The 24,334-nt window shown below is 47.8% G+C and overlaps 1 protein-coding gene across 3 annotated transcripts in view; it reads left to right on the plus strand.

The window, feature by feature from the left end:
* Positions 1-24,334, plus strand: part of arhgef3 (Rho guanine nucleotide exchange factor (GEF) 3) — a 79,589-nt gene that overhangs the window by 18,967 nt on the left and 36,288 nt on the right. The window contains exons 2-3 of one of the 3 annotated variants that reach the window (XM_066671766.1): positions 2,205-2,271; positions 18,318-18,380. In XM_066671766.1, coding sequence (XP_066527863.1) covers positions 2,205-2,271; positions 18,318-18,380 — 130 coding nt within the window. Of the gene's footprint in view, positions 1-2,204; positions 2,272-12,959; positions 13,097-18,317; positions 18,381-24,334 lie in introns of those variants that run through there. The other 2 variants (XM_066671769.1, XM_066671770.1) reach the window with 2 other exon arrangements.

Raw genomic sequence — 24,334 nt, forward strand, 5'->3', positions numbered from 1 at the left:
GAGTAAGAAGCGACTGTATCTTTTAATGTGGAGCGGTGTGTGTGAGTAAGAAGCGACTGTATCTTTTAAGGTGGAGCGGTGTGTGTGAGTAAGAAGCGACTGTATCTTTTAAGGTGGAGTGGTGTGTGAGCAAGAAGCGACTGTATCTTTTAATGTGGAGCGGTGTGTGTGAGTAAGAATCGACTGTATCTTTTAATGTGGAGTGGTGTGTGTGAGTAAGAAGCGACTGTATCTTTTAAGGTGGAGCGGTGTGTGTGAGTAAGAAGCGACTGTATCTTGTTGGTGTCTGAAGTGTAAATTGTCTGTAAGTGTTTATTTACTGTTTGAATTCCCACAGAAACTCATGTGTAACTCGAGCTGTTTAGTTTTGTAGCACTTTCCCTCTGTTTTTACTTTCATGCAGTTAGCGCTCTCCTGAATTTAGAGTCAGTTCCACCTTAAGTAATGTAACTGTAACAGCAAAAATAAGTCAGTGTTACCCCCCTATGGAGCAGGAATAGAGCAACATCCTCATCTCGGTTGGTTCTTTTCAGCGTTTGGAGTCTCTCCATTGTCTAAAAACCTCCAGATGGGGAGAGGTGGTGTTTTAGGGGGAGGAGGTTGTGTTCTGTGGGAAGGAGGTGGATGAAGTTGGGGGATTGTTGTGAGTGGGATAAACAGCTCACGATCTGCAGGAACACAAATCTGCCAGGAAGAGGGATAACATGCCCTGGCCCAGCAGGGGGTCTTCCTCAGACACTGATAAAACAGGCTGAAGGAGCTGTCGGGGGGTGGGGGTGAGGGAGCATAGAGAATGTGAATTTAAACAAAGCTCCTGCCATGTTTCACAAACCAAAGAGATCATCCTTTAGAAGCCTGAGGTGTTGGAGAATAAAATTCACAGCGTGAGTGACATTGCACATGATGACGCAAGACCATCACGACGACCACGGGGTCAGAGTCAGGATCAGTGGGCCTTCACCACTCTCAGCTTCCTCTGACCTTCTGTCACTAAGAGGCCGGCTTCTGATACGTGTGTGCTCTGTAGGTCACCTGAAGCTTGCACACCTGTCGTGCCTCTTTGTAGAGGTCTGGAGACTGATGTTAACTTTCAACTCAGTTGAACACTGACCACACTGAGCCCTGCCTTCATTATACATCCGCTCTGCTTCACTGCTCAGTTTCTGAGCACACGTTCTTGTTCTGTAATGTGGTTAAACACTCAACCAGGGACAGCTTAATGGTCAGAACCTGACCGCTGATGGAGGCTGGGGAAGAAGAAGAAGAATCACTTGTGGGCAGCTGTGGGCTACAGTTTAGAGCAGAGGACTTAGGGCTGAAAGGTGGTTGGCTCTATTCCCACGAGCAGCAGGAAAGCTGGGGGCTGTGGGAGTGAAGGGACAGCACTGTCCTCCTCCTCAGTCCACGGCTGAGGGGCCCTTGAGCAAGGGTTTGGGACTGGGTCAGATGACTGTGGAGTTCTCTGGCTCTTTCGGACCCTCCCCTCATGGGCCCTGTGTTTTTAAAGCTGTGGTCAGTGGAGTTGTGGTTCAACTGGAACTGAGCCACAATGCAAGTCCATGTCTGACGCGGTCAGAATGTTTCAAACTCTATCTGATGTATCTGATCAGCGAAGACAGGTCTGGAGTTTTAGACACATCTGTCCTCGGCCTGGACTGTGGGAAACTTTCATAACTCCACGTCTACAGGCAGAAAGTCCTGGGGAGGGCCGCTGAAGCGCCTTCAGACACGGCCCGAGAGCCTCTGGGTAAATGTTTGTGTAATAAAGTTTTTTATTGCAGTGAATCTCAATTTAACACAGAGCTCAGGTGGTGTTTCAGTAAGATTCCTTTAAAATGTGCCACACATCTCCTTCACTGAGCTCCCAGCAGCTCCCCCAGCATCAAAGATCCTTTCATTACTGCTGACTTGGCCTCGGCTCTGTAAACACGGGGGCTTTCTCGAGGGCTTTTGATGTGGCTCACGTGCCCCTAAACCCCGTAGACAGTAGGAACCTCCTCTCTGTCCATTAGCCGAGCTTCAAAGACACAGTAATGGCAACAGTGTGAGTTGTTTCCTGGGTTTAAAACGCTTCTCAGAAAGGAGGTCCACTGGAATGAAGGAGGGGGTATTTATGAAGGGGGGGTTGGTCACTGATGCTGTTTGCTATCTCTGATGTGATTAAAGACCTGTTTTGACATTCACATTTTGTCCTGTGCCCTTAGGCAGATGCTGCAGAGAAAGAGCTCCTTCTCCCTCTTCTCTTCCACCGAGAGCTGGATGTTCAGAGGGGTGAGTTCTGGACACATTTCTTTCTCGCTCTTATTACAGCAAACACACACACACACAAGGGTGGTACAGCACTGAGGAAATGTCAAAGACCTCCCAACAAAACCATCACTTATAAAATGTGCATTTCAGAAAATCAGGAAAACAGCACACTATTCAAAAAACCCGTATCTCCATGTGTGTGTATGTTTAGTTTATTACATCAGCAGCTGTCCTTCATGACCCAATGCAGACACAGAGAGAACACACCACACTCCTTACAGACAGTCACCCGGAGGAAACCCACGCAGACACAGGGAGAACACACCACACAGACAGTCACCTGGAGGAAACCCACGCAGATACAGGGAGAACACACCACACTCCTCACAGACAGTCACCCTGAGGAAGCCCACACAGACACAGGGAGAACACACCACACAGACAGTCACCCTGAGGAAACCCACACAGACACAGGGAGAACACACCACACTCCTCACAGACCGTCACCCGGAGCGGGAATCGAACCCACAACCTCCAGGCCCCTGGAGCTGTGTGACTGTGACACTACCTGCTGCGCCACCGTGCCACTTGGTCAATATTAATAATTTAAAATAACTTTAAATATGAGTAGTGAAGCAAAGCGCTGTCTCCTCCCTCAACATCCACTGTGAAAGCTATGCACGTTTACATTTATGACGAAGCTGTTCCCTGAGCGTGTCGGAAAGGGAAGGACCTTGGTTCCGGTGGGTGCTGTTATGTAAACACTGCGCTGTTTAAGGAGAATGAAAGGCTGTGAGGCACTGGCTCAGGTTCAGCTCAGTGTCCAGGACTGTGTCCAGAGAAAACATCCCTCTCCGCAGGCTGTGGTTAAAGACATGAGACGGGCCACTGCTGCACAGTGTGAGTGTGGTTCCTATCACCTGTGCCACTAAATATTCTGCTCTCGTTGTTTCCTTAGCGCCGTGTTGGAGGCTCTGTCTGCAGAGCCATGCTAATAAACCCCACAGGGCTCAGGGACAGAGACAGACTCTGACATTCTTCTGTTTTAGACCTGGACTGGATTGTCTTTGTATAAGCTTTTGGTTTTCGGTCCTTCTCCAATCCGGCCTCGTCTCTGGAGACACTGAGAGCGCAGAGTCAGCTGCTTCCACTAAACTCGCTCAGCGTAAGTTGGACCTGTGCCTGAGGGGCTGATGGATTTGCTGGAGCGTCTGGTTCCAGGGTCCAGCTGAGGTTCTGAGAGCGAGACAGAGGGAGGTTCACTCCAAGTTAGCAACTGAATTAGGTCATTGCTTTAAGTGTGGACAGGAATTAAAGTCCTCCACAGCAAGAGGTTCTCGAAGATGAATGAGACACAAGCGAGGAATTAGTAGCTCAACAAACCAATTAAACTAGGAATCTGGCCCAACATCATTTATTTAACCCCTGACTAAGACATCTATGCTGTAGCTGCTCAGATAAGGAGAGCATCTGGTGAGAAAACGAATGCGAGCAGTGTTCACAGCTGACTGATTCATCAGGGGTCACTCGTCTGAACTTGGACATGGGACCTTTCCATGCGCTGATTAAGACCTGAATGGACTGGATCTGTTTGTCTGAGACCTGTAAGCTCTTCTTTGTCAGTGTACAACCTTCTGAGCTCTTCCTTCAAGGCTCTTAAAGGTTCTGTAAAGCTATGGAGTGTGTAAACATGACTATAATATGGGACTAATGTAAATAGGAATATGAAAACATATATGGAGCTGTGGATGAGCTCAGAATGGTGCTTAATGCTGTAGCTGGTGATGTCTGAAGACGAGGTGATAACGCAGAGAATGAAGTTATAATAAAATAAATCCTCCAAGCAGCGAGGTATTTATAGCGTATTCATTATAACGAATTATTTATAATGTTCCTAAAGATTGCCATCAGATGTAGGGCCATCACCTGCTCAGTGCAAAGCCCTGAAGATCTGAGGATTTCTCTGTAATTAGATCAGATCTGAGGAGACCTCTAATCCAGAGAAGGCTGGAGGACTCCTCCCTGATGGCGGCGTGTGGTGTTTACGCTGTGGAGGTCTGTGGCCTCGTGTGATGTTCAGTAGTCGTCTAGAAATGCAGGACGGCTCCGGGACTCCGTGTGTCATCTCCAGTATTGGATTCAGAGATGATGATGAGTTGTGTGCCTTTATCAAACCTTATTCTCTCAAACAGCATTAATCAAAGTAATCAGATACATATAGTGCTTATGTGTAGGGTCCATATCTAAATAAAGATGTTTCCTAGCACTGGAGGTGGTGAAAGTCAATGGAGAAATGCCCAAGAGCTTCGTTTAAAAAGAGACGACGTCCCAAACTAGTGACACTTTGATGTTATATTCAGGTCATGAATGGACGGTGTGTTTTGAATGTGTTGGTTACCAGCTGAAGATAATGGTGTGTATGAGAAGGAGGGGTGATGGATTAGAGTAACTACGTGTAACCACGACTGAGGCCTATCCTCTGAGCCGTGTCTGAAGAGTCCTCGTTAGCGGTGTCGTTTTAGGAGTGTGGCAGCGCGTGGGTCACCCATCTGTTTTAGTCGTGATTGGACTGGGGAAATTGCTGGTGCAGTGAACCTTTACAAAGAAAAAAACTGATTAATACGTTTTGAAATGGCTACACTTACCTCTCACATCTGGAAACGCATGCTACGAAATCTAGCCAGTTATATATATATATATTTGACTGTGTTTATATCAAGGGCGGCACGGTGGTGCAGCAGGTAGTGTCGGAGTCACACAGCTCCAGAGACCTGGAGGTTGTGGGTTCGATTCCCGCTCCGGGTGACTGTCTGTGAGGAATGTGGTGTGTTCTCTCTGTGTCTGTGTGGGTTTCCTCCGGGTGACTGTCTGTGAGGAGTGTGGTGTGTTCTCTCTGTGTCTGTGTGGGTTTCCTCCAGGTGACTGTCTGTGAGGAGTGTGGTGTGTTCTCTCTGTGTCTGCGTGGGTTTCCTCCGGGTGACTGTCTGTGAGGAGTGTGGTGTGTTCTCTCTGTGTCTGCGTGGGTTTCCTCCGGGTGACTGTCTGTGAGGAGTGTGGCTACTGACACCCGGAAGCTGTTTTCAACCTTCAAGTCTCTACTGAACCCTCCACCTCCACCCCCTACAACCAACCTCACCGCTGATGCATTTGCTGACTTCTTCACCAGCAAAGTTGCTGCAATCAGCAGCCGGTTTTCTGACCCTTCTACACAGCCTCCGGCTCCCCCTTCGAATCCTCCTAAACCTACTGCTTCCTTCCCTTCTTTCACTCCTCTCACAGAAGACGAGGTATCAAATCTTCTTAGAGGTGGCCGTCCCACATCCTGTCCACTGGATCCCATTCCTACCACCCTACTGCAAACCATAGCCCCGTCCATTGTGTCCGCAGCCACTCATGTAATCAATTCTTCACTAACCTCTGGAACATTTCCAAACACCTTCAAGCAAGCTCAAGTAAGACCTCTACTCAAAAAACCTGCTCTTGCTCCTTCTATAGTAGAGAACTACCGACCAGTCTCTCTCCTCCCCTTCCTGTCTAAAATCATTGAAAGAGCTGTCTTTAAGCAGGCAACAAAATTCCTCTCCCAACATAACCTTTTTGACTCGAACCAATCCGGCTTCAAGAGCGGCCACTCAACGGAAACTGCACTTCTGTCAGTAATGGAAGCTCTTAAAGATGCCAAAGCAACAGGTCAGTCCTCAGTTCTCATTCTGCTCGACCTATCAGCAGCATTTGATACGGTCAACCACCACATCTTACTAAACAAACTCACTGACATGGGCTTCAAGAACAATGCACTCTCCTGGTTTGAGCCTTTTCTCACTGGACGATCCTTCAGTGTGTCATGGCATGGACAAACATCAGCGCGACACCACCTCACCACAGGTGTGCCCCAAGACTCAGTGCTGGGACCCCTCCTCTTTGCCTTGTACACCACCTCTCTAGGCCCATCTCTGGCTGTCTCTCTGACATATCTACATGGATGAAGGAACATCACCTCCAATTGAATTTATCCAAAACTGAACTGCTGGTCCTCCCAGCCAAGCAAGCTATTCTCCACAACATCAGCATCAAGCTAGAGTCTCTATCAGTGGCTCCCACCAAGGTTGTAAGAAACCTAGTTTCATGGTCATGGTTGATGACCAGCTGACCTTCGCAGATCATGTTACCGCTGTAGCTCGATCGAGCCGCTTCTCCCTATTCAACATAAGGAAGATTAGGCCATACCTAACTCAACATACAACACAGCTCCTTGTTTAGACGTTAGTAATCGCCCGTCTAGACTATTGCAACGCCCTCCTGACAGGTCTTCTGGCCTGTGCTGTGAGACCGCTACAGATGATCCAGAATGCGGCAGCACGCCTGGTCTTCAACCAACCAAAAAGAGCACATGTCACGCCCCTATTAGTTGAGCAACCCTGAACTGGATAAGGGTTACAGACAATGAATGAGGTATATCCTCTTTGTGGTTTAGTCTGGGGTGAGCTTTTAATGGGGGGAATATAAGAGGTTCGAACTGGAGAAAGAGAGCGAGTCACGAGAAACTTTGTTACTGACTGGGGTTAAATTTAAAATCCCTCAAGTTTAACAAGTGGTAGCTGTAAACCACAACGTTTAACGTTTAACCTCGTAAAAATGTAAATAGTGTATATACTGTGTAAATATTGTTTGTTTTCTATTTTTGAATTTTGTTTCTTTTGTATTTTCATTCCTGACTCAGTACTGACTCTTTCCACCACCCCATCCACACTGTCACAGTCCTTTACAGTAAACTGGGGTCAATTTAAAAGGCGTAAGTGATACCTTGTGTATTCCACGTTGGTTGAGTCTGAGCAGTGGAACCACGGAGCTGAGCCGAGCTCAATCCAACCACGTCTTAATTCTCTCTCTCTCTCTCTGATCTGGATAAAACCACACTATTCTTTTGTTTAATGAACCTTCAATTTGACCAGGCGCGTCGGTCTGAACGTATGTAAGTCTTTGGTTCTTGCTCCTGAAGCAGTGAGACTTGGGATCAGATTTGAACCATGTTCGTGCTCCTGGATTCGACCTCATTTCACTCCCTCTGCAAATCGTTTTGACACCGGCTGGCACGCTCCAATGGCTCCACAGACACGGAGTCTGCTTCCTGCAGCTGCCAACACAAACAAGCCTGGGGCCTGGCACCTCACACTCCGACTGCTGAAACAAACACAGCCCTCAGGGTTAAACCATCCTCAGCCCTCCTGCTCGCTGCGGCTGCCAAGTGCTGCTCCAGGGGAGACGTCCTCACCCTCCGCGGGGTTTATTTACGAAGCGAGCTGATCGTGACTTTAAACACAACCTCTGTGCAGAGTGCTGTCCTTAAACATTCAGAGCCCAAGTGGGTCAGATAATCAGATCTTCTCCCGCCTCCACAGCGCCTCGCGCCAAAGGTGCGCTGTCGTTTTTCATCCCGCAGCATTTACTCCTCTGCTGAAAGCACTTCTTGTCTTTTCTTAAATTACCCCCAGCCTTTAACCTCAACACGCAGCACATTCATCACTGCCCTCGGGCCAGGACTCGGGCTCTCTCCGGCTGCTCCGTGTTTTACAGCACTGCTAATGGAGGTCAGAAATGACAGCTAGATAAAGTGTGAATCTGGGGAGTGTGTGGAGAAAGAAAATAACACTACAGTACGTACTGAGAGATGGTGGAAATCATGTTGATGGTAACACCTCTAAACTGTGCTTTTTTTTTACTAAAACTGAAAATAAACCTAGAACCTCAGCAGAGTAGCCTCTGAACTGCCTCACCCTGGGTTCACGATAGAGCCCCCAGCTCCCACCTCGGCCTCCTGAACGTGTTCAGGGACACTCATGACGTCACTTGTGGGGACCTCAGAGAGTGTATCTGTGATTAATCAGAGGAACTTTTTATCTTTTTACATGTCTCTGTGTCAAAACTCATTTGCAAACATTACACAAATAGCAGCTGCACATTGCCTGCTCCCGAGAAAACAACTGGCCACTCTGCCGCCCTCTAGTGTGAACAGGAGGTCAGGATTAACTCATCTGCTACAGAGAAAAGACATGACCTAGAGAATATGTTTTTGTGAATTAAAGAGTGAATATTGGATTTGAAGAGATGTATGTCTGGTACGTTGGTGCAGCAGGTAGTGTCTCTGTCACAGCTCCAGGGTCCTGAAGGGTGTGGGTTCGAGTCCCGCTCCGGGTGACTGTCTGTGAGGAGTGTGGTGTGTTCTCCCTGTGTCTGCGTGGGTTTCCTCCGGGTGACTGTCTGTGAGGAGTGTGGTGTGGGCTCCAAAAAAAACGTTGGTAGGTGGATTGGAGACTCAAAAGTGTCCGTAGGTGTGAGTGTGTGAGGGAATGTGTGAGTGTGTGTCACTCCATGAAGGATTAGCGCCCCCTTCAGGGTGTGGTCCTGCCTTGCGCCCCGTGATTCTGGGTAGGCTCTGGACCCACGCCGACCCTGAGCTGGATAAGTGTTACAGACTGTGTCTGTGTGTGATTCCCTGAGCCCTCCTCCTCACAACCAACACACACACACACACATACTTGCTTAGAACTTCAGCAGATCTACAGCAGCTCCCCTGCATATAGTGAGCGTGTCTGACCTGAATTTTGGACAATGTCAGATATTTGAGAAATGTCGGCTGGAGACATTGCCTCAGATGTTGTGCCCTTGAACAGCAAAGAATTTCATTTCATGTTTATCATCATCAGTGGGCCTTGGTGGAACTGGCATCATCAGCTTTGTACGGCGTCTAAATCAGAGCCCGTTTGAGTAAAGGGATAAGATCAGCCTTAATTCTTACTGGAGCATCAGTTTTATGTCTGTGTCCTGTTTATAAACCTCTCCCTAAGACTCTGCAGTCACTCTACAAACACGATTACATTCCCTTCTCTCCTTCAACAGCAGGGTTTGTGCTGTTTAAATCGTACTGTAATGAAGTTGCTGTGTGTCATGTTCCAATCCCAGTTTCTGCAGAGAGTTCTTGGAAAGTTGTTTATCCTCGTGTTCTTTTTCTGGCATCTTTTTTATCCGTGAACTGCCGATAAACATGTTGTCCCCAGTGAAGGAGCACGATGTTATTTTGGACCTGTCTGTGTCGCTGGCTTCCGTACGGGGAGCAGTTCTTTTCATCTGCAGCTCTCATTATGTGTTATGGTTTTGCTGCTTTCTTGTTTGGGTTAGAGTGAAGCAAATCCATCCACACATCCACCCCCAACAACTCAGGGCTGGTTTACTTTGGCAGCGGAGTCTGGATAATATCAGATAGCCATTGAAAAAGAGACCTTTCACTGACCCTTTGAGAACATGCGTCCTGCGCCGCTCGCCCCCAGGTTTGTTTTGGATCGGCCGGAAACACGACCCGCTCCAAACTCAGTTCTTTTGTTTCTACTTGAATCCTAATGCTCCTCTAATCCTGGGCCAAACAATAACTTCATAAAAAGAATGGTGTAAATAGTTTGGTTCCAGTCGTGACGTCGTGAGTGAGACTCTATTAACCCCCTCAGAGCCACAGGATCAGCTCTGATTTAACGTTAGAAAACCACAACCCAAGATTAGCAAGACCTTCCGTTAGTCTTTCCCAGCTTCCCCCGGGTTCCCCAGCTTGACCAATCACAGATCAGATTAGCACGATCTGGGCAATGTGGCCCGAGAGCTTTTGTCTGCAGGGCTTGGTTTCCTTTCTGCAGATCAGGACGCTTGGCAGGGCTCTCTCCCGCGTGACTCGCTGGAACACCCACTCTGGACCTGCTCTCCCTTCTGTTGCTTTCCAGCTGCCCCCTCTTGACCACGGGACGTCCACTCCTCCTGTCTGGCTCCCCATCAAAGGCAAGAGCACTTTGTCATCCGTGTTGTGGATTAGCGGCCGAGCTGCTGTGACTAGGGAGAAATTAGGTCTGTCTTTAACAAAGGCCCGAGGTGGAGATAAGGCCAGCGGCATCTGACCAATCAAAACAGAACCTGGCTTTCTCTGCCAGCGTTTCACGTGAGCCCTAGTTAGAGCTGTTTACAGAGGAAAAACAAGAGGGATCAGATCTCAATCACAGAGCTTGAACTGCCCCAGGGAGAGCTGCCCTCAGAAAACCCTCCAACAAAAGAGAATGAGTCAGTGTACAGTAATGAGTCCTTGTTTTTTATTTCATTTAACATCCAGCCGAACTGAGACTCACAGGGTACTGTCCTCCTCGTGTCAAACACATTAGAAACAATAGAGATTTAATTTAAAACTGCACTCAGAAGCAGTGGTGGAGTCTGCGTAGATTGTGAAGGTCCTTAGTAATGGTCTGTGCTTAATGCTCATCATTCACTGCAGTGTCAGTGTCAGGAGAACGTTCTTCTGGAGAACACTCACTGAGTCCATTACTGAGATATTTCCAATTTTCCTTGAGGTTTTAGATTTGTGCGAATGTTACCTTAGTAGATGTGAGTAGATTGTAAATGTTGGGCTAGGTGTGGTCAGTATGATCTCCCTGCGGCCCCACGGTGCCCTCTGTCTCTCATTAAAGCTCAGGCTCAGTGGAGAACCACTGCCAACAAACTCTCTGCTTTTTCGTCCAGTTCTGTCTCTCCACAGCGTCCACGAGGAGGATGGCAGCTTTGAATCGGTTTCATACCAAACTGGGCTCAAACTACTTATTGTTTCTGACAAATCATAACAAACTGATACAGAAAGTGAGGTATTCCTCAGATGCTTCACCAGGGTTAGACTTGCTTTTAAAGTTGCTTTGGATCTGGAAATCGGTACCGAGCTCCTGCCCTGGACCCGAGCGGTTAGATGGACTTATTTGGTCTGAAAAGAGGACGGACGATGGGATGATTGCGATGGACTCTTACACAGATGTGTAGCGCTCTGTGTGATGAGGTGCTCTTCGTCTGTTCTGGGTTCATTACTGTTCCAGGTTCTCAGGAGGACGGCTGTTGAAGACCGAATTGCTCCTTAATGTTTATTTTTCTGCAGTCTGAGTAACGCTTGCTTTCATTTCTAAATGGACTGAGGTTTAAAATGTTCAATTTTCCAGCCGTAGCTGAATGGACCTACACCAATCAATTTGGGCGTAATTTGCCTGGCGCAGATAAACCAGAGCGTGCAGCAGCGCCGTGGGCTGAGTTTACTCTTCCATCAGTGAACATCTTGAGTGGGTCGATGTTGATGCTCCACGCCTGGAAACGATTTGATGACCCTCAATCACACAGATAATTGACTCTGTGCAACCATGAAGCTTTCGTGTGGACTACAACCAAAGCGATTGCAGAGATGGCTGCCACCTGGAGATGTGGAGAAATCGCGAACTGAATCTTAAGTGCATCTCGACACTGTGCAAATATTTACTATCACACAGGAGCTTTTTCATTACGGCCTGTGAATACAGGGTCGCGCTGGTGAGGACTGTGAGATCACTCCCTGTATTTAAGGCACTAGTTTAGTTTAGATGTCATATGAAAGTAGAGTTACTATGTTTACTATATTTACACAGCATCAACTCTCTTATGTAACAGCACTGGGCGTTTAGATTGTGGTCTCCAAACTCACGCCGCATTTCAGAGCTCAGGCCCCAACCAGCAGAGACACGCTCCGCCCCAGAGCTGCGCCTGGACTTGACCCGTCCTCGCTCAGACACGGGGCTGTGTCACTGCTGCATCATCGCCGGGATGTGGCTGTCCAAATTATTCTGCCCTGATCATGACCCCAACGTACAAACTCTCAGATCCCCTCCAGCGTGGAGTGCTGTTAGGTAGCCACCCGTCTGATTTACACTGCTGCACACGTTAGAGAACATGGTAAACAAAAGAAACGCAGGTCTGTGTCACGTGGAAGACGTAGGGCCTTCACTCCAAGGCGTTTGAAATCTTTGAACCTGAAGTGTTGGACAGTTAAGATGTGAAGAACCTCATGTAACTGGAGAGTGTAACTCAATCACTCACTCTCTCACTCACTCACTTACTCACACATTCAGAGACTGCTCCACAAGGGGGTGCTATTCTGTGTCTTTCTTCAGTGACATTTTGTGTCCTTGTTTCCCAAATACAAACAGGACTGGTGACTCAAAAGTCAGAAGGTGTGAGTGTGTGAGTGAATGTGTGAGTCACCCTGCCAGTGATTCCGGGTAGACTCCCGCATGCCGTGACCCTGAACTGGATAAGAGGTTACAGACAATGCCAGATTAATGCCGTTATTACAATGATTATTATTATTATTATCGACCCTTAAACCCTCATTACTTCCATTACGTTTACATTAGAACTATATTTACATCAGTACACTGTAGTGTAATAACTGACGTAACTGGTGATGCTGTTTATTTCAGTTGTTCGGTCCCCTGTGAGTCTTGGCTCCTCTCCAGGTTATTCCTCCAGCGTTCAGCTGCTCACCTGGGGCTTTCGCATTCACAGGTCCGTGGGAATTAGATTGTATTTTTCTGCAAAGCTGCTTTCCGACAAGTCGTCTCAACTGTGTTCTCAGCTTGGTGTAGTGAGAGGGAAATCAGTGGGGGGCTCTGTCTGCTTCACGACGCTTGTGGGGGAGGGGGGCTTAGGGTTAGGATCCCAACACCCGCCGTCAAACCACAAACACAAGCAGTAAGGTTGGCTCCTGCTGTGGCCTGATATAGCACTGCTCCAGCTTCCCCTCTCACACATCCTGTTTGTGACACACAGGCCCTGTCTGCTTTAGTGCATACACACACACACACACACACACACTCTTACCTCAGCGTGTCCTGTGCTGGCTGATGTTGAGGGCGAGACTGCGAGCCCCCCGGTGGAATCGTGTCTGGTGAGAGTGTTCAGGGTGGTCTGGGGGCTGTGGAAGGTGCCGGTGGTCCTGATGATGGGGTGCTGTCTTTTCATTAATCAGGTGAGTGGGGAACCGTGATTGGTTTCAGACAGGAGCCGGTTTAAGGGTCAGGGTTGTTATGTAACTTCACTCGTTCAGCTCTGTGCCAGCGGAGGATCGTTTGAGATGTTGAGGAGTTGGTTGTTATTTTTTCTTTGTGTTTTGGTGGAAGTGTGTGAATGTGAAGACGCTTTTTAAAGAAGCAGTGTTTCCCACGGTGGGAATAAACCTGAGGAGGACTCAGGACTCGGGAGGAGCGTCCCAACTCATTAACCTCAGGAATAAGTGTGTTATCTTCATCAAATAAAACAAAAGCGCTTGTTTATTTTTATAGAAATGTATAGAATGTATGGATCTTTTTGCTCTGGTAGGTTTCGTATTGAATGTCCCTGTCTTTTTGTAAAACCACGTAGAAGCTGTAAAGCTGTGTGTAAACGTTTGGACTCTCCTTTTGCTCCCTTAAGTGGGTCAGTAGAAGGTGAACCACATAAAACATCTGTTGCCGAGGTCCCATCTTGAATACAGACATTTTTAGGAGTTTAGGATCCAGCAACAGCCCTGACGCCTTGCTGAGATTCAGAAGGAGATCTCAAACTAGGCTCCAGGAGAGAAGCTGCGTGGACGAAAGTGGTCAGACCGCCCCTTAGTCGAGAACGATAGGGTTATAGAACTGGCTTTGTGTGGGAACTTGCGGCCTGGGAAAGTGTCACCTGTTTATAGCTGGACCCAGTGGACAACGTCAACTCTTATTCATTCCAGCCCCAGCTGCTCAGGAGCACATTCCAACATGAAAGTCCTCCAGTTTCCTGTTGTTGTTGGTTCTGCAGATGAGGCTAAGACACATGCTGGGAGCCACGGAGACAGCCATTGTCTCGAGACGTCTTTTGTGCACAGTTTGTTAAGAGACATTAATATTTCTGTACGTACAGGTCCTGGTTAAAAATGATTTAGCTGTTAATGCCCTCTGTCAGTCGTGTAGATGAGCAGTGATTTCACTAAACGCAGACCTGCCCTCTGCCGAATGAAGCATGGACCCGGGAAAGACGTGACGGCCCTGTTGACCGCTAGTGGAATTAACGCTGCTTGGCTCAGTGGAAACCAGCTAAAGTTTATATTCCTCTACGCTGAAAACATTTAGCTAAAATTGCTTTAGTCTGAGTTCCCTTCATTCCGCAAACGTTACGTTTACACAGTGTTCTCTCATGATCAATACGGTCGATCAGCTGCTATTAAACTAAAGAAGCTTCACTCAGCCACGTCTCGGCTGCTCTGAGTTCAGCTGAGAACCTAGGATTGTGGCAGATGTACTCATGATTAAGAATGTTAGTAGATACACCTCATAGACACACCTCAGGGGACAGGTTATAGCCTCAGTAACTCACTCACCTGTGATTCTGAATTGCACCAAAAGGGGGTGCTATACAGAGCTTTGCGTCAATGACACTGTGTGCCCTTGTGTTGTAATAAGATCTTTCACACAGCACTGCGAGGTTTAAAGGCAGAGCTAATCTCCCAGTCAGTGAGAGATGAGAATGCACTCGCTGCATTTTGATGAAGAATTTGGAGAGAAAAGAAGGTGATGTGTGCACCTGCTCACTGCCCCTCCCCCACCACTACTCCACGTCCATTAAAAATTACACCCTGGAGGTGACTCTCAGACAGACAGAGAGAGAGAGAATAACCTAGAACCCCAGTGTGATGTCATCTTTAAAAATCTCTGTCTGTCTGTCTCTGTCTCTCTCTGTCTCTCTCTCTCTCTCTCTGTCTCTCTCTCTGTCTGTCTGTCTCTCTCTCTCTCTCTGTCTCTCTCTCTCTCTCTGTCTCTCTCTCTTTCTGTCTCTCTCTGTCTCTCTCTTTCTGTCTCTCTCTGTCTCTCTCTCTCTCTCTCTCTCTCTCTCTCTCTCTCTCTGAAACAGCTGCACATGACTTTTACTGTTATTGCAGAGAGTACAGGACCTAGTCCCGGTATCAGTTTAAAGGTCTCAGTCTTAAGTGTGGCACAGGGTTTTTTTAACCTTTAAAGACCTTTTGGGGAATGAGAGGCGGTTCTTCTGGGGCAGATCTCCAGGAACCCCTCGGGACACCTTTATTTTTCTTCATTTTTAAGAGCGAAGTGAAGACCCTGAAGCTTTTTAGCGTCTGATTGTTCGTGGAAGTGGAAGCTGTTCATTAAGTTTGAGACTTTGCAGAGCCTCCAGGCTTTTGTCTCCCTTTGGCTAAAGATCTTGGCTTTAGTTTCTGTGTGTGTGTGTGTGTGTGTGTGTGTGTCTGTCTGTGTGTGTGCTCCCGGTGGGTGGGGAGGGGAAAGCCGGGAATCTTGGAGAAGCTTCTGGGCAGTGATGTTTAACAGCAGTTAGAGCGAGTGATGAATCAAGCCGTGATTCAGGAGGCAGATTAAACAGTGCTGTGGAAGGAGGGGCGTGTTTGTACAGTACATCACCTGTCCACACTTTCACACCTGGAGTGTGGTTAGTGTGAGTTCAGCAGCGGGGAATGTGTGCTTTTGGTTTTTAAAAGACTCAGGGATGTGGCTCTAAGGACTCAGTTAACACCATTCACCCGTCAGTGAACTGAAATGGCCCGACTTTACTGCTACAATACCCCAGTTTCTCTCTGATGACACACCTCACAGACAGTCACCCGGAGGAAACCCACGCAGACACAGGGAGAACACACCACACAGACAGACCCGAGGGGAGGATCCCACCCAGAGACACCCTGGGTGCTCCAGTTTCCTCCCACGCTCCAAAAATACACGTTGGTAGGTGAATTAGCGACTCAAAAGTGTCTGTAGGTGTGAGTGTGTGAGTGAATGTGTGAGTGTGTGTCGCCCTGTGAAGGACTGGTGCCCCCTCCAGGGTGTGTTCCTGCATTGCGCCCAATGATTCTGTGTAGGCTCTGGACCCACAGCCGCCCTGAACTGGATAAGGGTTACAGACAATGAATGGATGAATGAGATCTAAATATAATATACAAATAAAGTGATTCTGATCCTGATTCACCTCTAAGTGTCGGTTGTCACTGCGTCTCTCTCGTGTTGTGTGATCTACACCTCTCCTCCACACACAGGTTAACGGTCTGGGTTTGTCAGCACTTTGATGGGTGTTATTTCCTAAACCTCAGTTCGGTTTGGTTCTGAGTCTGACGCTGCATCCTCTGTCAGCGTGAGGGTGGCGAGTCCCCAGCCGGGGTTTTCTGCACCATGCAGTGGCAGAGTTTCCTGCCCTGTGTGGGTGAAGAGACAAGCTGTGAACTGCTGCACTTTTCACGGTCTATGCCTTTAATCTTCACACCCCAGAAGACACTGATAATTGCATGACCTTATTTCAGCTCCTAGAGACCGTTCGATCCTCTAAACTGCTCACAATGATGCTTTGTTGATGTTGGACGCAGGCTCTAGGTCAGGGGTTTCCTGGCATTATGATCCCTGGCTGTTTGTGTCGAGACCTCGCTGCACATATCGGTGAATGTATACCGTGGGGGTTGTGTTTAGGTCATAAGCACTTGCCACGAAGCCGTGCATCACGTGTGCCATTGTTTCGGCCCTCGGCGAAGCCCTCAGCAGAGCCGTAGCAGGATGCAGGAATTAGACGCTGTTCCGCGCGGGAAGTGCTGGTTGTCATGGAGAATAAACAGCGAGGGAGCAACAATAAAACAATCAGGGCCCTGAGTCCCGAGAGACGGAAACAGCGGATGGGATCCATTTAAACAAACTACTCTATTAACCATCAGCCACCGGTGGAGCTCATAAATATGAGACAACACTGAATTTACAGTCCCCTCTTAGCACAAATACATTATGGTTTCTATAAGCTGAGAGTAGTTTAATGACCAGGCCATTTATTCACTCTCCAATCAGAAGTTTTAACCACTGAACATAAGGCTCATAAATGCATTGTTTAACACTACAACAACACCAGCGTGTTTTATAGGACTGTATTTAAGGGAACGTCTACCATTGTGGGGAAACACAGTTCTCTCTGGTTAGTTTACATTCAGAAGCTCTGCAGCTTTTAAAGTGCAACACGGTGTTTAAGGAAAAAATTACTGTTGTTTGTACGTGTCCGAAGTATAAATTGTCTGTAAGTGTTTATTCACTGTTTGAATTCCCACTGAAACTCATGTGTAACTTGAGCTATTTAGGTCTGTCGCTAACACAGTTAGCCATCTCCTGCTTTTCCAGATGTTTCCAGCTTCAGTGAACAGCAAGAATAAGTCAGTGTTACCCCCCTATGGAGCAGGGATAGAGCAACATCCTCATCTCGGTTGGTTCTTTTCAGCGTTTGGAGTCTCTCCGTTGTCTAAAAACCTCCAGATGGCGTTTCTCTGCCATGAGCAGAGAGAGAGAAAGCCTAGCACCGGACCCAGACACTTTGGTTTTTTACCCATTTACAGACACTGGGGCTTCGTAAACACATTAGAGTGGTTTCCAGAGCAAACCGACTGCAGAGCAGCACATGGAGAGGACACACACTCAGAGCTGTATACACAGCGTTTACTGATCATTGTAACAGAGTCCCTTTGTGGTTAGCTTTGTACACTTTGTTAGGAATATCAGATTTAGCATTAGCTCCTAATGCTTCACAAGTGTCATTGACTTTGTTTAGAGTTGTGTTTTTATTCTTTGTGGCATTAAGTGTGTGTGTGTGTTGGGGGGGTGTTTGGGATACATAAAGTGTGTTGTTCATTAACAGTGCACTGCCTGAAGCTTTTACAGTTTTATGAACTCATGGGGAGCATGAGTCTGCTCTGAATGTTGGACTGAGCTCAAGCCCAGTGTGTGTTTTGGTTTGCCGCGGTGAGAGAGCTCTGCAGTGGGCTCCGGGGTGTGTTTATCCATTTGGAGATCTGCTCTTGCCCCAGTTTGAACGCGTCTGTGTTTGCTGAGGTGTTTACACAAATCTCACTTTGCTCCTGTTACATAATCTGCTCTTCACCAGTCAAACTGTGACCCACGACATCACTTTGTAAACTACAGTAACGTCCTCTGGGCTGTGACTGGCCGAGTCCGAAAACTTAAAAATGTTCGTGAGTCTTGGTTTTGATATCGAAACCGAAAGTGTGGCATCATGCCTCTAATACAACACACACCTTACACTAACCAGTCTGCAGTGTGGTTTAATCCAGTGCTGCTCTGGAGCACATCTTTCTGCTTCAGATTTATTTATTTTAATGTGTGGGGAAACCTCCCAACTCTCTGTTTATTTCAGAGTTTACTCATCTGTGCTTTTTGTTTCCACAGAAGAAGAGGAAGCAGAGGAAGAGAGATGTGGACTCCCTCAGTCTCTGCAGCCTAGACATCAGTGTAAGTGCTGGGAAATTCTGAAGCTCTTTACAGCAAGTTTCTGCTGGATGTGGATGATGTGCTTTGGCCAAAATTTGGTTTGCTTTTTAGTGATCCCTCTGAGTCTGAACTCCACTCTTAGTGAACGCAGGGGTTACACAGTGCCCTGACTGCAAATGGCATCACAGTATGCCCACAACAGCTACTGAACCAATCAGAAAGCAGCTTGAGGTGTCACCTAAAATGTGGGGTGTCCTGGACACGCTCTGGAATGTGCCATTTTAATCCAGATTCTCTGCGTCCACTTTCTCTGAAGATACAAAGTCACACCAGACGTCTTGGTGTTATCTTTGACTATGAGCTAAATTTTGACAAACAAATGAATGCAGGGGTTAGATGTGGATTAATCGGCTCAGAACCATTGCCAAACTACAACCTATTTTATCGACTGAAATCTAGAGGTGTTTCTCTGTAGCGGCTTCAGAGCTGTGGAAGGCCCTGCTGCTCTATATAAGGATGCCATCCACAGTTGAAACTTAAAAACCTGTTTATATTCCCAGGCATTTACCTGTTAAATAGTTATACATGTTCTAGTTCTACAGCACTTTAATGTGCTTCAGGAGTAAAGTCTCTGACTCTGATTTGTTCAAAGTTTGAATTAAAGTGATTAAAGTTACAGTTAGAGTTTAGGGAAAAGGTCTTCAGCAATGTTTCTTCACACGGTTATTTTCCTGGAAACGATCAGAAAACCTCCCCGCAACAGGTTTATAACCGAAGCCAACGGGACGGTGTTGAAGTGTGTGACCTGGAGCCGACCCCACGCTGCTGGGGAGCTTCATAGACACTTCTTACAGAGAAGAGCCGGTTACTGCACCAGGTCTCTGACCGTTTTAAGACATTAGCAGTTTATTTTTAATGTATTTTATATTTAGGTTTAGGAGTGAGTTACTTTGGACTCGTTGACTGAAGTATGGTGTTGTGTAAGAGACTGGAATCAACACAGAAGCATCATTTTTTTATCCAATTATCTTCCATCTGTTCCTCTGCTACATCCATCCCCTCATCCCCTCATCTCCACGTCACCTTAACCTTTCCATCTGACTCCCAGCGCCACTTTTATAGTGTGTGTGTGTGTATGTGTGTGTGTGTGTGTGTGTGTGTGTGTGTGTGTGTGCTTAATAAAGCATGAAACCTGAGGAAGTCTGCAGAGAAACACAGAGTGTGATTGCTCTAGCGCGTACTCTATATCCTGCAGAAAATAGCTTCCAGTGTTGTTCTGAGAAACACGTCCGCTTGTAATTTTCTGAAAGGTCAGGAAAATTGTGCGGCTTTTTCTCTTCACCTCTTTTGTCCGGTCCTGTTTACTAAATGGCACATAATTTCAGAGCCTTAATGGAACCTTATGATGGTGTCCTCACAGAGGATCACTTTTCTCCTCCAGACTCAGGGTGACTGGGTACATCCCTCTGGAGCTCGGTGCTCAGCTCGCTGCCGTAGGAGCCGTGGCCTTATCACCACGGCCCGGAAGCATAGGAGGTGCCCAGTTGCTTTAAGCTCATGGAAAGCTGCTGGAGAAAGCTGTGATAACAGCAGATACCAGCAGCTGAAGACTTGGCTGCTGTTATCTCAGTCAGTTAATGGCTAAGGCCAGTGGATAAGAGTCATTTAGAAAGGAAAGGCCTGATTTGAAACAGTCGCGTGTGTTCAGGAGCCTCCTCAGGTGTTTATCTCTGGTCCTTCTTAGTTTTGTTTACTTAGAAACACTTTATTCAGAAACTTGAAGCAAACTGGACTCATATAACTGTAAACATTGAACACAAATTATATATTAATATAAAAATAGCTGATGTGTAGGGAGTTCAATAAGTTATATCTGAGAGAAGTAGATCAACATCACAGTGGAGCAGCAGGTAGTGTCTCTGTCACAGCTCCAGAGTCCTGGAGGTTGTGGGTTTGAGTCCTGCTCCTGGTGACTGTCTGTGAGGAGTGTGGTGTGTTCTCCCTGTGTCTGCGTGGGTTTCCTCCGGGTGACTGTCTGTGAGGAATGTGGTGTGTTCTCTCTGTGTCTGTGTGGGTTTCCTCCGGGTGACTGTCTGTGAGGAGTGTGGTGTGTTCTCCCTGTGTCTGCGTGGGTTTCCTCCGGGTGACTGTCTGTGAGGAGTGTGGTGTGTTCTCCCTGTGTCTGCGCGGGTTTCCTCCGGGTGACTGTCTGTGAGGAGTGTGGTGTGTTCTCCCTGTGTCTGCGTGGGTTTCCTCCGGGTGACTGTCTGTGAGGAGTGTGGTGTGTTCTCTCTGTGTCTGCGTGGGTTTCCTCCGGGTGACTGTCTGTGAGGAGTGTGGTGTGTTCTCCCTGTGTCTGCGTGGGTTTCCTCCGGGTGACTGTCTGTGAGGAGTGTGGTGTGTTCTCTTTGTGTCTGTGTGGGTTTCCTCCGGGTGACTGTCTGTGAGGAGTGTGGTGTGTTCTCCCTGTGTCTGCGTGGGTTTCCTCCGGGTGACTGTCTGTGAGGAGTGTGGTGTGTTCTCCCTGTGTCTGCGTGGGTTTCCTCCGGGTGACTGTCTGTGAGGAGTGTGGTGTGTTCTCCCTGTGTCTGCGTGGGTTTCCTCTGGGTGACTGTCTGTGAGGAGTGTGGTGTGTTCTCTCTGTGTCTGCGTGGGTTTCCTCCGGGTGACTGTCTGTGAGGAGTGTGGTGTGTTCTCCCTGTGTCTGCGTGGGTTTCCTCCTGGTGACTGTCTGTGAGGAGTGTGGTGTGTTCTCCCTGTGTCTGCGTGGGTTTCTTCCGGGTGACTGTCTGTGAGGAGTGTGGTGTGTTCTCCCTGTGTCTGCGTGGGTTTCCACCGGGTGACTGTCTGTGAGGAGTGTGGTGTGTTCTGCCTGTGTCTGCGTGGGTTTCCTCCGGGTGACTGTCTGTGTTTGTCATTTTCAGGGTGTGTTCCTGCCTTGCGCTCAGTGATTTTGGGTAGGCTCTGGACCCACCGCCGCCCTGAACTGGATATGGGTTACAGACAATGAATGAATGAGGGAAGCAGACTTTCACATGGTTCCTTTCTCTGAATCCTGTTGCATTTTGTACAGTGTTATGAGCCTCTGACAAGAATCTCCACTCTGCACAGATGCTGTGAGGGCCTGGTTCTCATTGTCCACTGTGGCTTTATGTCTGCATGATGTCACTGTCGATGTTCCTTAAGCTTTGAAGCTGTGCTGGAAGCAGAAAAGCAAAGAATAAACCCGCAGAGGTTGATGCAGCTTGAAGGAGACGACCAACAATTGAAAATAATTAGAGCCATGTTTGATTTACAGATTCTGTCTCTCTGTCATTGCCAGAGGGACGTGGACGGAGGGGTTTTATGCGTGCAGACGTTCAGAGAAAGCTTTCATTTTTCTTTCCCGCAGCACAGACAACAATAGACCCGGTGTGATGCCGCTGTGAACGTGTTTGATACAGAAAAATCCCAGGCCTTTAGCTTGTGTCTGTCTTTAAGAGCGTGTCTGAACACAGAGGCTTTGGAATGCGCTTGAAGGACATTTTCACGTCTGATTGTCTTCTTAAAGGAAAACTCCATCGTTCTTCAGCCTGATCCCGATCTTCCACCTGTAGCTCATGACAGATTAGTCCGGGCTTTGAAAATCCGCAGTGGAGTCCGAACTGGAGCTGTGCACGCTTCGTATTTTCAGTTTTGTACTCCGGAGGTGCTCAGGTGTCTGGTTTTGTTTTTAGAAGGCTGTGGTTTCCCTGAACGGTAGAGTACTCTGGATACTGAGAGACGGTGGGAGCTGGGTGGGCTGTCACTGAAGGGAGTGGGCTTCGTTGTATTGTGGATTTGTGAGGAGTGCAGGGAAATGTGGTGTGACTTACCATTGTTTTCACGATGAGTGATGTTTCACGTGCTCCTCCTTTGCCGGTCCGACTGACTCAGGGTGTAAATATAGCCGTGAACACTCTTCTTAACAACAGCGTCATTATTTGTCATGAGCCCTTCATGACCCTTCTGACCCCTCGTCTTTTGTTTTAAAATAACTTTTCATTGTGTCCAAAGACTATAGGGTACAGTAGAGACCATCAGGGGTAGAGTGAGCATTCCCCAAAATCATCTTTAAATTCACAGCTGAAAGTAGCTGAGCAGGGATGAGGCCGTACATCCCCGGGTCAGCATCGTGTCCACCTCGGGCCTCAGACCTGTGAGTGAGAACACAGTAGAAGGAGGACCCTCTGTCAGTGTCTGAAACATCTCGACCTGTCTCCCGAGTCAGTGCCTCAGAGGGCAGCGAATTTGACGTGTCTCCTTTAATAAGATCACGTTTGAAACTCGATTCAAAGCCAGCAGTATGTCTCTATGTCTCCAGGATTGCTGACACGCTGATGCTCACTAGTTAAATTGTGACCAAGTTTGGAGATGTAGAAACAAATAGCAAGCAGCCACTCTGTCCTCCCTCAGAGCACTACCTCAGAGGGCATTTAGGACGTTTCAGACACTGCATTCTTCTCTGTCTCTCACCTCAGCTCTCTGTGGCTCTCTGTACCTGTCAGTACGTCCCCACCAGGTGTTTCTCTGTGCACCGACAGTTAATCAGAGCCCAATCGAGCAAGGACCGCCATGTGGCCGCAGCCCCCTGTGACACAGCTCTGAGCCCATGTTGTAGTCCCCTCCTCTTGCCCACCGGAGGCTTCTGCTCCAGGCAGTTTATGGTGTATAGACTGTTTATAAACACTGTTTAAAGCTAGAAATCTGTCTGTTTGTGTTTTAGGAATTTACCACTTCTTTGTCAGAACCTTTGCAGCAATAACGCCAGTGTTTAACAAGTTCTGATCATTTGGAGCAGGACAGAATGACTGTGTCTGTAAAGTGACCGCGTGTCAGCGCTGAGGTCTGTGACCACGCTCCAGGCCTAGGGGAGCTGAGGGCTGGGGCTTGTGGGTAAAGACGAGGTGAAGGGGAGGAGCCACGTGCCCCTTGGTGTGAGTTCAGCGGGATTAGTGGCTGACGGTAGCTCACTGTGGTCAGGCCGATGTTGGCAGAGCCCAGTGGAAAAGAGGCCAGCTCTATTGTTTCTCATGAACCACTTGTGCACCTTCTGATGAGGAAAACAAGATATTGATTGCTATCAAATGCACAGCAACAGCTGGAGCAGCCCCTGCCGCGTCCATCACGCCGGACAGGACGCATTGTTATGTTTAATGGTTGATTACCCAGGGCGGGGAGGTGAAGGATGTGTGTAAAGCCTCCCGAGAACACACTCGCACATACGGACCACAGCCCTGCCGTGTTTTTCTCGTTCAGTTTAAAGGAAATCTTCATGCATTGTTCCTACAAGTGGTCAGCGTTTGAATTCCTCCATGCGTCGTCCTCTAATATCACTTTATTACTGTTTACTGTTTATAAACCGGGTCTGTACATATCGAAAAGAGAGTGACCACAGCACTGAGAGAGGAGATTAATAATTGTAAAGAGGACCGGTCATTCATTTTAATCAATAAATCAAACACTGATCAGAAACAGAGGCAGAAAGAGGAAACAGCACTGAGCTCCCCTCTCTCTCTGGGACTCCTCCAGCTGTAGTCTGGCAGTTCAGGGTCATGTGATTTGGGGGAGTGTCTTTGGAAGGAGGGCTGAAGGAAGGCATTAAACTGAGCTGTGACTGAGAGACTGAGGTCCTGAAGAGAACTGGATGATAGATTGAACTCAGCAGCTGTTCTCAGTCTTTTTAAAAAGAGTTGGATGAAGGATGGATCACTGTTACAGTTTTTAACACTGGAGTTTAAACTGCACCCTGTTTAAAATAATCCACAGCTGAGGTTCCCTTCACCTAACACCCCGCTGCTCTCTGAGCTCTGAGGGGGCTGCCCACTGCTCCGGGTGTGTGTGCTCACTGCCACTCGTGCACTTGGGTGTGTGTGTTCACTAAAGTGGAGTCCAGTTTTCACTGTACCTCTGCACAGTGATGATACAAGCATGTTTGTTTTTTCATTTTCACATTC

Source organism: Hoplias malabaricus, chromosome 5, assembly GCF_029633855.1.
Source record: "Hoplias malabaricus isolate fHopMal1 chromosome 5, fHopMal1.hap1, whole genome shotgun sequence".
Taxonomy (NCBI): Eukaryota; Metazoa; Chordata; class Actinopteri; order Characiformes; family Erythrinidae; genus Hoplias; species Hoplias malabaricus.